We start from the raw sequence: 17,533 nt of genomic DNA on the forward strand, positions 1-17,533 counted from the left end.
AAATGAAAAGATGTGTAACACGTACTCCCATGTGATGACATAAAAAAAAGATTACCGTTGATGACCTAACACAAAAGCATAATAATTAACGCATTAGCCTTCGGAAATAAGAAGAATACCTTATGTTCCTCTTTTATTTAAACGAATAAACTCCGTATTTTATACCGGCTCATATCACAGATTATATTTTTCCAGCCGTCTGTCATGTTTGTCAAACCAAAGAGTGACATTTGATGGGAACGAAATGTCTAAATTTTCCCGTATCCAGATGCAAGCAGTAAGTATTTTATGATTTCAGCATCGGTGAGCATTTCAGCAATTTGCGTAAATCATGAAATAGAAATTGTGTTAAAACAACGGCATCGCTCCGCTGATCATTTCAGCGGCATGTTCGACGTGGTCACTGTAGCGATGACGCATTCACACGTTTGACAAAGGCACAAAAGACCGCTACAACGATATACGTTGAGAAATTGAACAGAAACACACGAATACCAAAGTCAGTATTGTAGCATTTATTGCAGCTTTCCGTTGCAGGGTTTGTAAGAAGCAAACCGGGTTAAAATTACGCTGCAAATGTGTGCAATTATAGGAATCCGTTTTTCGTACAGCGCTGTACTGGCGTTTAAAATTGAATGGGCAAGCATTGAACGACCTAGGGAGGGTAGTCACAAGAAGTCCGTTTTAACTCATTGATTAATTGATCATGTGGCTAGATGGTTTTAATAATTCATTCGAAAACCATCCATGTAGATATGTGTTGGGTTAAAAACATAGAAGTGCTGAAGTGCATAAATTACTGCTGTGTTACTAGTTCGAGATTGCTCTGATGTAAGGTTTAGCTCCAAACCAAGATGTAAAAGACATGTGAAAGACTGCTGCAGTTACCACGGTAGTTTGTGAGAACGTTTGGGTTTGGCCAGATTTTGTTCGGCCAGGGCTGGTCCCGAACCATAGTTGCGGAATGTAACTCTCTGTATTGGGCAAACAAAGTGTTTGGAGATTTACGAGTAGAAACTGCTTCTAATGTGTCGGATTGACAGTAAGCCACTTTTACCTCAAATCAGAACTATATTGATTGCCATATGTATTAACTCTCTTGAACAACCGTATTTTTTTCTGTGCTCACATCAATAACATCAATGGTAAATGTGGCTTACCATTGATCAGACACATCAGAAGCAGTTGCTTGATACAGAGTGTTACATTCCACAACTATCCCAAACCAATGTTAAAGAGCGCTCCATTTAAAAACCTGATGAAATTGCCATGGTAGTGTGTTGGAGACAAAAATTATCAATTAAATATCTCTCCACGGCCTTAAGTTTGCAGGCGCTAATGTTCCTTATCTTTTTGTCTCGCAATTTATCTCAAAGCTACCTGCTGTACTGACAGCCTCGACATATTTGACAAGGGCTGGTAAGTGCATCAGCTTTTTATATAGAGCATGCTCTGACATTGGTTTGAGGCCATCCCTAGCTAAACAAAATTTTGCCAAACCTAACATCAGAGGAGTCTTGGACTAGACCTTGGACTGCTGTGTTACTACCTTTACTATCCTAAAGATAAAGAACTATAAGGTGAAACTACAGGTGAAACCGGTTTCACTGCACCTGTACCCTGGGCTCATATGGCTAATAGGCGAAACAGTGTGTGCGTGACTTAAGCGGAGTGCTTTCTAGGGTTACAGTAATAACTCACGCCTGGCTGGTTGAGATTGTTAACATGGCATCTTTTAAATTCTATGTTCTAAATGTGCAGGATTTTACTTACTTTAAATAATGCGATATCTCTGTGTTGTTGTGTCTTTTTTTTATTTGTAATTTCAAGTTATTATCAGCTGTAGTTCTGAGTGTATCCTGCAGTGTTGGTGAAGTGCCCAGATGCTGTCTGGGATGGTAAGTTATACATGTAGCTCATTAGGGGGTAATATTCCTGATGCTACACAGGTGCACATGTATGTATGTTTTAAGTTTGTGTGTTCATAAGTGGTTGATGTCAGAGGTACATACTGCTTTTATTGAAATGCTTAATTGAATTTGTTTCATTTCTACTAAGTGTCGTTCTTTGGTATCGTTTAGTTCATCGTACTATCGTTACATTGCAGATACATCATGTTCATTTTGATTACCAGCAAGCTAAGTGGACTTAAACTTGCGTTTTAATTTTTAATTTTTCAGTGTGAAATATGATATGTGCTTGGAGATGACTAGTCAGTGCATACCCCGTTTGACCTAAAAATTTGACCACCAAAGGGCATTTTTGGAGGCAAATAAATGTCATGAAATACTAATTCTGGTGGTAAAATTTACATTTTGCTAGTAAGATATCATCCTACCTTCCAAACGCCTCTCAAGGCACCTTTCTAAAACCATTTGAACTCCCAGAATCTGCAAAAATGAGCAACTTAGTCATGGATGAAACTTTAGGTCATTTAGGGTATGTCGTAGTTTGCGGATATAAGCTAAGGATCAGGAAGTGAATGAGATATGGTGGCGAAATGTGTCACATGTTGTGCTTAGTAAATTTCTTCAGGGAACATAGTGGTTAGATGAAACTGATTTCCCTGTTGGCACTGGCCAGTTTCTCTGAGTACATTTGTATGTCTTATGGTACAATATGACTTTTGATTAACTTAACTTGAACTGTCAAGAAAACCTTTACTTCCTGTATCTCCTCCCAACTACCCCATACTTTTGTATCCAGTAGCGTACTTATCTGTCCCTTACTTGGCCATATCAAGCTTGATCTAACACCAAATGTCAGCATGCAGTGAAGATGATCTGTTGTATGTTATGTGGAATTAACTGTAAGAAGGCAGTTATTCTTACATCCCCGTCAACAAAATTAGAAGAGTACATTGGACTCACCAATGTCTGTCTGTCTGTCTGTAAACATAATTTTGTCCATCAGTCTCCTCTCAAACTACATACTATGCTGATTTTGATGAATTTTACCCTACATCTTGCCTATCTTCTGAATTTGTGCATGCGTAAGTTTAATGGCAATCAGATAATTATTTTCTTCATTACCCCCATTTAGGGTGTAATAGTACCTTTCCATGTATTCAGATTTTGCCCATACAACTCTTTCTAAAGTACTGAGCTTATTTCCATGAAAATTAGCATACATTTTCCTTATGATCTAAACATGTGCATGCATAAGGCTAATTAAGATCGACTGATAAGTCCCATTCAGGTACTAAGTGCAACATTAAAAATAGATTTTCATGTACACTGTATTCTTTTCTGATTGCTACATATCTCCATTCATACTGAATGTACCAGTAGTGCAATCGATGCACACCATGAGTGTGGATTGCCACGACATCTGGATTCCAGTTATTCATGACATAATCAGGAACAAGTTTCTTGTCTTTGTTTCTGAATTATGTCAATGGCTCCATTGACAGTAATTAGAAGTGTTCTTGATAACTTAAATATTTTGTGTACATACAAAGGGAGGTAATCACAGCTATCTGAAAGAATTATTGATCCTACATACTGTATACATGTCTTTAAAACCATGCAAGGCTTGCATATTAACCCAAGCAGTGACCATTATGTATATGACAAGCCACATGGAGTTAAGATTTCCAATACCTACTGTTGTTGGATGAGAGACAAATGGTGAATAATGAATGTACATGTAAGGCTGTGCAAATAGCCTGGAATGCCATTAGTTGCTCATTGTCACCTAGACAAACAAACAATGAGATGGTGAGAATTTGCAAATTTCCTCTCTAGGCCTGGGTATGAACTAACATGTCTGTCAGTTGACAGGTGTAAGACAGTAGCATTGATTGGAGAACCAGAACAGGTGGCATTCACTGGAGAACCAGAACATGATATTTGACATGAGTACATGTACAAATTTCAAGTGTGTAGGCTTACTGCTTCTGCTGGTAGGAGTACAGTGTACATGTAACTAGATGATGTTCATCGTCTTGCAAGTATATACTCTTGGTGTGACCCTTCTTGTAGCAGATTATCAGGTGACAGTTCACAAACGTAAATATATCTGGGAGAACTTGAGGCTGTTATGTGCATGGACAACACATGTACATTGCATAACTTACCCCATTGGCCTGTGTTTACCATTTTCCCTTAAAGGAGAAAAAAACTTTAAAACATGACACACTATAGGCTGAAAAGAGCACATGTTTTTCTATCTGGTTGTGTCTGCTGCATAATTTTACGATTTTTCCTCGCCATGCATGTGAAGCCTGATAATGGCAAAGCTGGCATAAATCGCTGTCCATCACGTCCTCCATCTTTAACACCCTGTAATTTATGTTGGAGGTGTGTTGCCTCCTAGCCAGTGAGAGCCTTTAAAACTGTCAGCTTGTTTGTGTAAACTCGGAACCTACATCCAACATTCTGGTTTCTCGATCGTCAAGCGCTACCTTCTGGGAAAAAGAGTTCTACCTGAAATGTACGAACTGCACTTTGGCGGTTTCGAACGGCAATTCTACTCCTAATGCAGAAGACTTCAGGACTAGTTCTTAGGCAAAATAGAGTCGCCCAGAGCGGATTTTGGCGCTGACTTCATTTATTATTTATCAACTTGAGGTATATATTACATTTTTTTTTATGGCATGCACCTGCGAGGAAATGCATACTCTTTTCAGTGGTATTTGATTGATATTTAAATTTTCTTCTCCTTTAATGCTCCTTACAGTCAACCAAATTTGGATTTCTGTAAAGCCATGTGTTTGAATGGGATGATTTATCGTGCTTACTGGTGGGAAACTTTAATATACATGTATGTTAATTAGTTTAAGGTTTGAGTTAAGCTGTCAATGTAATGTGTAGAGCCAGATTTTAATCCAGGAAAACATTTGGGCTCCTAAAGGGTTTATCACCCAAAATAATCAAGCTTTAGTAAAACTAACAATTAATTTAAACTAGTGATACAATATATACTGGTAATAAAACGTTTGATTTCCATACCAATTTCACAGCATAAACTCTTCCTTATGAGCATCATTTTTATTTGCATTTTATGTAATATATATATATATATATATATATATATATATATATAAATTAAATTCTTTGCACATAATTGCAACTTTGGGATCCAAACCATCAAGGTTTTTTTTCTAGATATGACCATGGCTGTGTAGTGGTCCACACTGATTTACATACGTGTTTGATGGCTTTTTCCCCTTGCCTGGTTTGACATTTGACATGCCTTCACTGATGTTTGCTGCAACTGATGCAGCACTTCCAAAGCTTTGAAGACTGACTTTATATGTCAGATTTAGTTGAATGAATGTCACAGGAGGAATGATTTGACCTCACATCAAATGCCTAGTAACCTCTGATTTGGGGGTACATCTAAATAGGGCAGTTCTAATTTGGGGAGTTGGTAAGACAAGGTTGATGCATTTGTTGGCCATCTGACTCACTTCTCACATGTTCATTGTCAAAAGGAGATTCTTAGGTGAATTGAGGTCACTCTGTAACATGACGGTAACCTGGAGTTTACAAGACCCGCAATTTGTTTTCAGTCGTTTTACGTGATTAGATTTTTGTCATACATTTTATTTTTGTATTGATCAGTTTTTATGTCAGTTCATATTCAAACACACCAACTACATCTATCTGTTGGTATTTTTTTACATCATGTATTTTTATATTTATTTAACACTAAAGGTTTTAAACCGCTTGCAAAATTTGGTGGATGAGTATTTGTGGCTGTTTTGCCATTTTGTTTTGGGGAAACCAGAAGCTATAGGATTTAGGATTATTTAGGTCTTAGGGGACAGTAGGATAAAATTACATGTATACATGCAGTGGGATGTTGGGATGTTTAGATTTCAGCAGTTGGTTATAAATTGTAACACAATCGTATTCACCAAATACTTGTCACAGTGTATATTTTGACATGTCAGTGTTGAGGAATATTTGTTTTCTCGGGTTTGTATTTATATGCCAAATATATTGCAACCTTGGAATCTCATTTTTAGCTCGCCTGTAGAAAGTACATGTAAAGCATAGCTTACCTCATTCCCATGGTGTTCAATGAGTCAACAGTCATGATAGTGAAAGCAGTACTAAGGTAAATGGACCTTAAAAAGCACTGCTGGTTTTTAGCTCAGGTTTTGTGAAAGTTAAGAACAATAATACGAGGGATGGGTGGTGTGGTGGGGTGGTGTTTCATCATTGATGCCCTGAGTGTTTGGTGTAGTATTTTGTCCAGAGTTTGTGTGCTGGTGAGTAGTGATAACAGACTCTTCTCTTCTTCATACTTCCTTGTACAGTGATATAGAGAGTGACCAGAAGAGAGGTGTGCACGAGTAGTTTCTTTGCCTGTCCACGATGCCTAAGATAGAGCATTTCCGCTTTGACACAACCTACTATCCAGTGGCTGTGGTCAGCTGTTCTGCCTTCCTATCTCTGTACAAGTATGTCAGCCCAGCCATCTCGAGCAGACTGTGCCCAGGCTACACTCTGTTACCCCCAGCTAAGCAGATCGACTGGAACACGAGGTAAGTGACTGGTGGTTATGAGTAAGACCCCTTACAAGATGTACATACATTGGACTTTTTTTTGGCACAAAAACATAAAGGATTTACTGTGGACTGTTTCAGCCATATTGAATGAAATTATTTTTGCCGCTAAACAGACTGTATTTCCACTGTAAATACAGATATAAATATAGTACTACATGTATCCACTGAACATAAAAATATAGAAATCAGAGTTTTGGAGATAATAAGAATCGGTAATATAATTCTGTTCAGATTGTTAAATATGATCCAAAAAGTCAACCCTAGAGTCTGTCTTTATTTGCATTTTGGTCGCTGTGAAAAAGTGTGAAAACATCATGAAGCTCATATTTGGAATCATCACAAAATGGCCTTTTAGATGATGCATAGTTTTATTTTAAAAGTGGCCTGTTCTTGAAATGATCTGCAAGCAGATGTTGTGTTTACTGCATGAACAAAAGGTCACCACTCAGCTGTTGTAAACGCTCATTAGGTTTGACTGCTCATAGTGAGTGACAGAATTGACTATAAATATTTCTCTGTGTACTGCTGCCGTCATGTATATATGTGAAATATTATTGAGTATGGCATAAAACACCAATCAAATCAATAAATCTCTGTGTACTTGTTGTTGTTTTGTTTGCAGAGTTCAGTCCAGTGTCCATGCCATGATCGTCAGCTTCATGTGTGCCTACTCCTTTGTCTATGACACTGAGATTGCGGATGATCCCATATGGTTAGATATGCTACTGTCTCACGTTTAGTGTTTACGGTTAGAAACGAGCGGGACTGTAGCTGGTGGACAAAGCAGCAGTGTTCACAAATGTTTCAAAAGGACTAAAAAGGGGGAGAACTCTATGTACCTTATCATAGCTTTAAACTATTTGGTATATAAGTTGGTGAATATATCAGCTAACCCAGTAATGACATCCATAACCAAAAGGCAGGGGGGATAACTCTCAATGGAACAAAATTACTGGGAGTTAACTTGTGTTACATTGTATTGACAAATTGATAGACACTCACAGTAGTGACATGTCTTGGGACCAGAGAAGATCTATAATTAGAGCTTGCTGTGTTTCTTCAACTTCAGCTACAGTTCAGCATTCTTAAAGGGACACATTTTGCTTGATTTTAATTGATTCATCCATGTTAAAGGGATTTTTTTTATCAGAAAAAATTTGAGTGTTGTCGTCAAAAATATCACATTGAGGTGCTTCTGAAATATGCACTTTTTACATACCAAACCTCAAGTGAAATACAGTAACTGAGCAAGATCGTTTTTCCATTTGCATTTTTGCAGGTGTGACGCTCCCCTTGTGAGGACAAGCTGTGCAATTGTTGTGGGATACATGGCATCGGGTAAGCAGCCATGCAGATAGCTCTGTATTGGGGAGATCTGAGGATTTAAGCCAGATTCATCATTTCACTTGCCAGCATTTATGATTTAATATTGGTACCGGTGGTTGTCGCTGGCTGTGTACCGAGGGAAAAAGTATGATTGTAATACTTTTTGTCCAGAAAAGGGCTTGGCACTTGTGGAAACTGAGGGTGGTAGAAGCTTAAGGCATAGTGCATAAGGGATTTTGGTTTCATGTTTTTCTGTTAATTACATATCATGTATGTATGTACATGTATGTGGTATTTCCTTGGGTTGAAATGAAGATCTGTCGAAATTGGGTAAGACACCTGGATTTGTTGTGTAGATAATCATAGAGACATTCAGTCATGATACATGTGCACTCCGTCATGTCTGCAACATGAAGTTGTACAGCTTAGTAGAATCGTTAACATTGGTTTCCATGCAGCATTAGGCAGCTTATCCTTGTTGGCATTGGTTTCCAAACAGCATTAGGCAGCTTATCCTTGTTGGCATTGGTTTCCAAACAGCATTAGGCAGCTTATCCTTACTTGGCATTGGTTTCCAAACAGCATTAGGCAGCTTATCCTTGTTGGCATTGGTTTCCAAACACCATTAGGCAGCTTATCCTTACTTGGCATTGGTTTCCAAACACCATTAGGCAGCTTATCCTTGTTGGCATTGGTTTCCAAACACCATTAGGCAGCTTATTCTTACTTGGCATTGGTTTCCAAACAGCATTAGGCAGCTTATCCTTACTTGGCATTAGTTTCCAAACAACATTAGGCAGCTTATCCTTGTTGGCATTGGTTTCCAAACAGCATTAGGCAGCTTATCCTTACTTGGCATTGGTTTCCAAACACCATTATGCAGCTTATCCTTGTTGGCATTGGTTTCCAAACAGCATTAGGCAGCTTATCCTTGTTGGCATTGGTTTCCAAACACCATTAGGCAGCTTATCCTTACTTGGCATTGGTTTCCATACCATTAGGCAGCTTATCCTTACCTGGATGCTGCTACATGAAGTTGTACAGCTTAGCAGAATCGTTAACATTGGTTTCCAAACAGCATTAGGCAGCTTATCCTTGTTGGCATTGGTTTCCATACCATTAGGCAGCTTATCCTTGTTGGCATTGGTTTCCAGACAGCATTAGGCAGCTTATCCTTACCTGGATGCTGCTACATGTGCTGTATTTTACCTAAAGCATTTTCAGGTGACACTTTCAGCTTGATTCTGATTAATTCGCCTATCTTATAGAGCCACTAAAGAGTGCTTTGTGAAGTTTGATTTATTTCTTATCAGAAAAATTTAAGTGTTGGAATCAGAAGTATCCTTGTCTGGCCTTTATGTACTTTTTATAGGGTGGATTTATGTGAAATACAGTAATTTGCTCAGTAACACCCATCACTAAGGGTGAATTTTTTGATTTTTTCTCATTTCAGACTTGATTATTATGACGATTCACTACAAAAAAGTTGGGGAAATATTTTATTTATTCCACCATGGAGCTTCTGTGTATGCTTACTACTACGTGATGGTGAGTAGACTCTGTGTTGAACAGATCAGAGGCAGATTCCACAAAGACAATTCTGTCACAGGTCAAAATTCAAAACGTTGTCCTCAGTCGGTTAGCGCGCTAGCGCAGCGTAGTGACCCAGAAGCCTCTCACCAATGCGGTCGCTGTGAGTTCAAGACCAGCTCATGCTGGCTTCCTCTCCGGCCGTACGTGGGAAGGTCTGCCAGCAACCTGCGGATGGTCGTGGGTTTCCACCGGGCTCTGCCCGGTTTCCACCCACCATAATGCTGGCCGCCGTCGTATAAGTGAAATATTCTTGAGTACGGCGTAAAACACCAATCAAAAAAAAAAAAAAAAATCAAAACGTTGTCAAAAAAAAGTTTTGTTTTTTCGGTAATGGAAGTTTATATTTTGACACATTTGTCTTAAGATAACATTGATGAGGTGGTGAAAAATTTAATTTATAGGGCTCAAAAATGAGATCTAAATTTTGAATTTTATTGACTATGTTTGTAACAAATTCTGTGATGTGTAATTACTCGATCAAACCTGTTACAAAAAATGAAATCATGAACTTCACTGAAGCTGTGACTGGTATATAACTGGTAAGATAGCTAATACAATACATAGTTTTTATTAACGAACCTTTCCTTTCTTAAAATGCACAAAGACTTTTATGTATTGTTTCTTGTATTTCCAGACCTATGGTGTTTTACCTTATTTTGCTAATTATCGTCTCCTGGCTGAATTTTCCACACCATTCGTCAATCAGAGGTAAGAACAGCACACAGAACTACTGTAATACCATTTAAGGTAAGATCAGCACACAAAAGTACTGTGATACCATCAGAGGTAAGAATAGTACACAAAAGTACTGTAATACCATTTAAGGTAAGATCAGCACACAAAAGTACAGTGATACCATCAGAGGTAAGAACAGAATACAATAAGTACTGCGTTACCGTCAGAGGTACATGTAAGACTAGCACACAAAAAGTACTGTGATACCATAAGAGGCACATGTAAGACTAGCACACAATAAGTACTGCGTTACCATCAGAGGTACATGTAAGACCAGCACACAAAAAGTACTGTGATACCATCAGAGGTACATGTAAGACTAGCACACAAAAAGTACTGTGACACCATAAGAGGCACATGTAAGAATAGCACACAAAAAGTACTGCAATACCATCTGAGGTACATGTAAGAATAGCACACAAAAAGTACTGCGATACCATCTGAGGTACATGTAAGACTATCACACAAAAAGTATTGTGATACCATTAGAGATAAGAACAGCATACGATAAGTAGTGCGATACCATCAGAGGTACATGTAAGACTAGCACACAAAAATTACTGATACCATCAGAGGTACATGTAAGACTAGCACACAAAATGTACTGCGATACCATCAGAGGTACATGTAAGACTAGCACACAAAATGTACTGTGACACCATAAGAGGCACATGTAAGACTAGCACACAAAAAGTACTGCAATACAATCAGAGGGAAGATCAGCACACAAAAGTACTGTAATACAATCAGAGGTAAGATCAGCACACAAAAAGTACTGTAATACAATCAGAGGTAAGATCAGCAGACAAAAGAACTGTAATACAATCAGAGGTACATGTAAGACTGGCACACAGAAAGTACTGTGATACCATCAGAGGCGCATGTAAGACTAGCACACAAAAACTACTGTGATACCATCAGAGGTACATGTAAGACTAGCACACAAAATATACTGTGACACTATCAGAGGCACATGTAAGACTAGCACACAAAATCTACTGCGACACCATCAGAGGCACATGTAAGACTAGCACACAAAATCTACTGCGATACCATCAGAGGTACATGTAAGACTAGCACACAAAAAGTACTGACACCATCAGAGGCATGTAAGACTAGCACACAAAATCTACTGCGATACCATCAGAGGTACATGTAAGACTAGCACACAAAAAGTACTGCGATACCATCAGAGGTACATGTAAGACTAGCACACAAAAAGTACTGACACCATCAGAGGCACGTAAGACTAGCACACAAAATGTACTGCGATACCATCAGAGGCACATGTAAGAATAGCACACAAAAAGTACTCTAATACAATCAGAGGCTCATGTAAGACTAGAACACATAAATAGCATGAGGTGTGCACATACCAGCAATCTGCTGGCTGGTTGACTGACTATCCCTGATGCTGGTCCCTTTGCCTCATTTTCATGTTCAACTTATTGTAATCTTATTAAATTCACTTTAAATTTAATTCTGCTTAAGCCGTGGCACTAAGGGAATTGCTGCTATTTAAGAATTTACTTGAGCAGGGAGAATAAACCTCTGTCTGAGGTAAACTGACAAGAGGCTGTATTTCACAGGTTTCAGGTGGCCATTTGTCAACTATCAAGTTGCCGTCACTGCTTAAGTTTTGTATTATAACAGTGCGGTGACGAGACATTGACGTTTCATAGCAAGATGTAAAGATGTTTGTTTGCAAATTAAACAAAATTACCTGTTTATCATGTTTAGAAGAAATTTCTTTATACATGTAGCATTATTATACTAAGGGTTATTAATTTTTTGTATACATGTAGCATTATTATACTAAGGGTTATTAATTTGTTGTGTACATGTAGCATTATTATACTAAGGGTTATTAATTTTCTGTATACATGTAGCATTATTATACTAAGGGTTATTAATTTTTTGTGTACATGTAGCATTATTATACTAAGGGTTATTAATTTTCTGTATACATGTAGCATTATTATACTAAGGGTTATTAATTTTTTGTGTACATGTAGCATTATTATACTAAGGGTTATTAATTTTCTGTATACATGTAGCATTATTATACTAAGGGTTATTAATTTTCTGTATACATGTATTTGAACTTCATATCTTCCAGAGTGTCTGAAACAAACATTTATACACAATAATATAACACACTTGCTACGCTAATATTTTTTCCACAGTTCTGTAATAATTATGCATCAATACTTTGTTGATGCATGATATTCAATCCAGCCATGGCCCTTTACTTGTGTACACGGTGTGTTTTATAGTGATAGCGAGTTTGCATACAGGCACTGTGTAATGTGCAGTGGTTTACCTCAGGCACGTCAGGGTCTCCTCTAGCTGTAAACATTTGCTGCCATGTTATCAGTGAATTATTCTTGGATAATGCATCAGAGACAATTTCATGAAATAAATATGTTCCTTAGTCTGTGATTGTATAAGTCAGATTTTCCTTGAATACAATATAAATGTATCATCCACATGTGTGTAAAGACAATATTATTGTGTTTTAGGAAAGCTAACCAAAGCTAGTATGTCTTCATTTCCAGGTGGTTTCTGGATGCTTTGAGTTACTCCAAGTTCGACCCTGTTTTCATGGTGAATGGTATAGCCATGACGGCCACGTTTTTCATGGTGCGCATTGTGTCTATGCCGCGCTATTGGCACAAGGTGTACTCTGTGTACGGCACGGAGCCATTCCTGCGCCTAGGACACATCCGTTTCGTCCTGGTGATAACCTGTCTGGTCCTGGATCTCATTAACCTCTTCTGGTTTTACAAAATGTGCAAGGGCGTGCGGAAAGTGTTGTACGAACGCATGGACAAAAACAGAAACATCGCAGCAAAAATTCAGTAATGTCCTCACATGTTTTTTTTTAATGACAGTTGTTCCTTGGTTTTTAGAATGCTCAACAGTTCTGTTTACTGTTCCAGTTTTTAATTCATCTCTGCATGTGCATGAACTAGTTTGCAGTTTATTGAGCTTCTTCATAATATATTACTAAACTTTAGGATAAAAGATTTATTATTATCATTTCCTGGGCTATAGATGGTTGATATGAAGTCCTTGTAGACCTTGCTAAGCTTTGCAAATGTGCTGTTCCTTGTTGTATTTATTGTTATCTATAAAGGCTTATTTGTCTTTTGCAATAGTACAAGAGGAAAATACAGTGAACGCATAACCTCAAAACGGACTCACCTGGACCATTGACGCTTTGTTTACCTGTTTACCTTTGTTTATCATTCTGGTGTAGACTTATCCTGCTAAAGACATATCCTGATGTAGACATATCCTGGGATAGACATATTCTGGTATAGACATATCCTGAGATAGACATATGCTGGTGTAGACATATTCTGGGATAGACGTATGCTAGGATGACATGCTGGTATAGACATATTCTGGTGTAGACTGAGATAGACATACATGTTTTCTGAGATGAACATATTTTAGGATAGACATATTCTGGGATAAACATTATAAATGTAAAGTGGTACTGGATTAGTCAAAAAATGAATCTGTCTGGTTACTATTTTAACCTATCTAACAATGATTTCTGAAAAAAAATGGTAAATGTTTAGATTAGTGAACAAATGGTGAAAGCTATGTCCACAGAATACAGGCTTTATGAGTTGGACATGTCATACTTTGGTAACATTTCAGACCTCTGTTGTGCACTGATTGTGTTTATTCACACCAGGTATACAGGTAATGTTCTTTCTGCAGCAGCAGGATGTATTCAGGGGGATTGTTATGCTGGTGGGATCACAGGTTTTGTTTTTCCAAAGGTCATATCAACAATTGTCTAGATCTCCTCGTCAAACCAAGTGTAAGCAGCCTAAATACTAAATATGGCCAAAAGGTCACATCAGCAGTTGTCTAGATCTCCTAGTCAAACCAAGTGTAAGCAGCCTAAATACTAAATATGGCCAAAAGGTCACATCAACAATTGTCTAGATCTCCTAGTCAAACCAAGTGTAAGCAGCCTAAATACTAAATATGGCCAAAAGGTCACATCAGCAGTTGTCTAGATCTCCTAGACAAACCAAGTGTAAGCAGCCTAAATACTAAATATGGCCAAAAGGTCACATCAACAGTTGTCTAGATCTCCTAGTCAAACCAAGTGTAAGCAGCCTAAGTACTAAATATGGCCAAACGGTCACATCAGCAGTTGTCTAGATCTCATAGTCAAACCAAGTGTAAGCAGCGTAAATATTAAATATGGCCAAAAGGTCACATCAACAATTGTCTAGATCTCCTAGTCAAACCAAGTGTAAGCAGCCTAAATACTAAATATGGCCAAAAGGTCACATCAACAATTGTCTAGATCTCCTAGTCAAACCAAGTGTAAGCAGCCTAAATACTAAATATGGCCAAATGGTCACATCAGCAGTTGTCTAGATCTCATAGTCAAACCAAGTGTAAGCAGCCTAAATATTAAATATGGCTAAAAGGTCACATCTGCAGTTGTCTAGATCTCCTAGTCAAACCAGGCATAAGCAGCCTAAATGCTAAATATGGCCAAAGGAAAAAATATGGTCTGTTTGCGAGTTGTGCAATGTACACGTGATATGGGTTACTGTTACCTTCATAATGTTGAAGGCATGCTTGAATCAGACTTGTCAAAAGTGGCCTATTAATAGCAAAGAAACATGCCATCTGGTTAGGGTCTGTTTATGCTTTATTAAAGGTAAACTTTGTCTATTACCCCAGATCTGTATGAAACCTTTTCCTCAGAAGACGTGTTAAACCTGAAACACAAACACACGTGAAGCTGTTTTTGCTATTAAAATAGCATGTTGAAAGCTTTTACCAAAACTTGTATGAATCCGTGTTAGTTGGACCTTTTCCCCCCAAAGACAGTGCATTACATCGCTGCTTTGTATACTTAATTGCCTGTACTTGTGTTCTGTTAGCGCCTGAAATTTGTTGAATGTGTGATAAGGGAAGCTGTGTGATTGTTGGATGGGGTGTGTGTGTATGGAGGTGACCATGTGTTAACACTGTTGCTATGATCTGTACAGTTTCCATTTATGGGAATTTGGAGTGAGCACAGGCACTTGCTCACCACCTGACTGCTCACCATGATGCTCACCAAAGTATTCAGTAGGATGATGCACCAGGGTGCTGGACTGTGTGTGAGATGCTTTAAAATCGACCTGATCAACATCTCTGTCATGAGCAATTACAACAAATATATTTCATTGGGAATAAGACATTTCTTTTTTGTAAAATAAAGCCTAAGTTTAGTTAAAACCTTTCCAACTCACACAAAAATCAATATAATTATTTTTCTGCAAACTAGTTTAGGCTGTTTCCGTGCTTGGGTTTACCACGGTTGGCTCATTTGAAGATCTGCTGAAAATTTTTAAAAGCATACAGATTTACCACTGGCTGACTACAAAACCTAGATTCTGTGTTGAAGTTCACCATAAAGTTCACAATAGCTATAATTAACGTAGGTCTGTCTATAAGGTATTCCTGGAGCTTAGCCTAAAGTTGCCTGTCTCCCACATTAGACCAGTCAGTGTTGATTCAGTTTGTGTTCAGTTATCAGCACGATAATGCACTGGAGGCTTAACATTTTATACTAGTCAATTTAATAAAATGGTTCAAAGTTTCACATTTTTCTGTCACAAATCAGGCGTAAATTACTTTTTGGTCATGTTTAACGCTTTTTGTGAAACCATTTACTTAAGGTTATCTCTATTACTATTTTAAACTTACAAATGAAGTCATTTTGGGATATTGGTGTGTATTTGTGCAAGTTAAATCAAATATTAATGGCGTTTACAGTGTTAATGACATGTCATGGCATTACTGTACATTGATAGCAATACCAGTATGTTTTCACTTCTGTTGTGGTATTTGTACTTCTGAATGTTTATACACTTATGTCTGGACATTTGTGGTACATGTATATGAATTATTTCTGTCCTTAGCTATTCTGTGTCAATATTTTTAAGTCTTAAGTAAATCATTTGGTCGATTGATGAGAACAGATATGTCTTGCTATAGCTAGCCTACAAGTTTGCTTTTTAAACTGTGTCTTATAAACTGTATATAAAGGCATCCATCACTGGTACTTACATATGCACATTCCGTATATATTCTCACAAAATGAAAAAAACAAATTGGTTTCTGTTTCAGTCTTTTGAAATTAGGTTCTTTTAGGATGTCAGATTTTCATTGTTATTGTATAACATTTATTGTCTGTCAAACAGATGGCTTCGTCTTTAGACGGAGATCAGCTTTCGGGTTTTGCTTAGGATTAGGGATTTAAGGGCTCACCAGGCATAGTCCTGATTAATGTGGCCTGAGTAGGTGATGTCATTGCCTTGTATTATCAGAGCTATTTAAGATGGGGATGTATTATGAGGCTGAGAGTTTATACATGTTTATGAAAATTTGATATTGATTTGATGATTTTTGTAAGATTTGGTTACCAGTATTATGACATTGTTGTGTTTAGAGAGTAATAGTTTTGGTTATTGGATTGACATTCTTGGTTCAGTGTTGAAACTGGCAATCTTGGTTGCTGGGACTTGTGTTCTAAGTTATTGGGACTGCCATCCTGGGTTGTTGCAACAGGCAATCTTTGCAAAGGTATTCTTGAATTTGACCCCATTTTTTTAGCTACTCCTGTACAGTACATTTTAAGTTTACTGTTATTTGAGGCTCCCAAGGATCTTGTGCATAGTGTATGTGGACTTGAGGAAAAAAGGAACACACAACATTTCAAATCACAAAACATGATGTTTGCAGGATTTCATTCAGCTGCTTTGTGCAATAAATGTACTGTTTGGGTTCGAACCACTAACAAAGAACTGTTTTGTCTTTCATTCTGAGTTACTTCATGAATAAAATACAGCCGTGTCTCTACTGGGAGGCTCTCGTAAAGTTCATTAAAAGGTGTGCTTCAAGTGGAAGGCTATAGCAAACAATTGATACATGTATTAGGAGATGTGCCTATCTTGCCTGGGTACACCCATTTCCTCCTCTCATAAAGCCTGATGGCCATTGTGTAAGTGAAAAATTCTCCAGTAATTGGCGTAACAGTAAAATGAAATAAATAAATATATGTGAGAGACAGTATTCTTGTCTAGCGCCTACAGGGTGCAACATGACCAGTGTTTAGCCACAAAAGGCATGCATTTGATGCTTTAGGGTCCACACTTTGCGTTTTGCTCAATGTGGCTTTTAGTTTACACCCTAAATCCAACACTCAGCTCATCTCATAAAGCGCAATGTTCTAAACACAGCTTATTTCAACCGAAATGACTGCATTGGTGGATAGAAAGTCCGCCTCAAACTCAGAAGAGCTTCAAGGCCAGTATGTTCAACACTGCT

General features: G+C 37.8%; 1 protein-coding gene across 1 annotated transcript; it reads left to right on the forward strand.

Annotated features, from left to right (window-relative positions):
- The first annotated feature begins 201 nt into the window (after positions 1–201).
- On the forward strand, positions 202–16,996 carry LOC135469649 (TLC domain-containing protein 4-like). The gene is made up of 8 exons (XM_064748193.1): positions 202–277; positions 6,269–6,496; positions 7,143–7,232; positions 7,800–7,858; positions 9,300–9,394; positions 10,074–10,147; positions 12,733–13,035; positions 13,336–16,996. The coding sequence occupies exons 2-8, from the start codon at positions 6,327–6,329 to the stop codon at positions 13,391–13,393; spliced, it is 849 nt and encodes a 282-aa protein (XP_064604263.1). The 5' UTR covers positions 202–277; positions 6,269–6,326; the 3' UTR covers positions 13,394–16,996.
- Positions 16,997–17,533: the final 537 nt, after the last annotated feature.

The sequence above is a fragment of the Liolophura sinensis genome, chromosome 7, assembly GCF_032854445.1.
Source record: "Liolophura sinensis isolate JHLJ2023 chromosome 7, CUHK_Ljap_v2, whole genome shotgun sequence".
NCBI lineage: Eukaryota > Metazoa > Mollusca > Polyplacophora > Chitonida > Chitonidae > Liolophura > Liolophura sinensis.

Excerpts from the sequence above, each read along its gene's own strand:
- LOC135469649 (XM_064748193.1), top strand. The coding sequence starts at position 6,327 with ATGCCTAAGATAGAGCATTTCCGCTTTGACACAACCTACTATCCAGTG. Across the intron at positions 7,233-7,799 it reads ATTGCGGATGATCCCATATG|GTGTGACGCTCCCCTTGTGA; the intron begins GTTAGATATGCT and ends GCATTTTTGCAG. Across the intron at positions 7,859-9,299 it reads TGTGGGATACATGGCATCGG|ACTTGATTATTATGACGATT; the intron begins GTAAGCAGCCAT and ends TTCTCATTTCAG.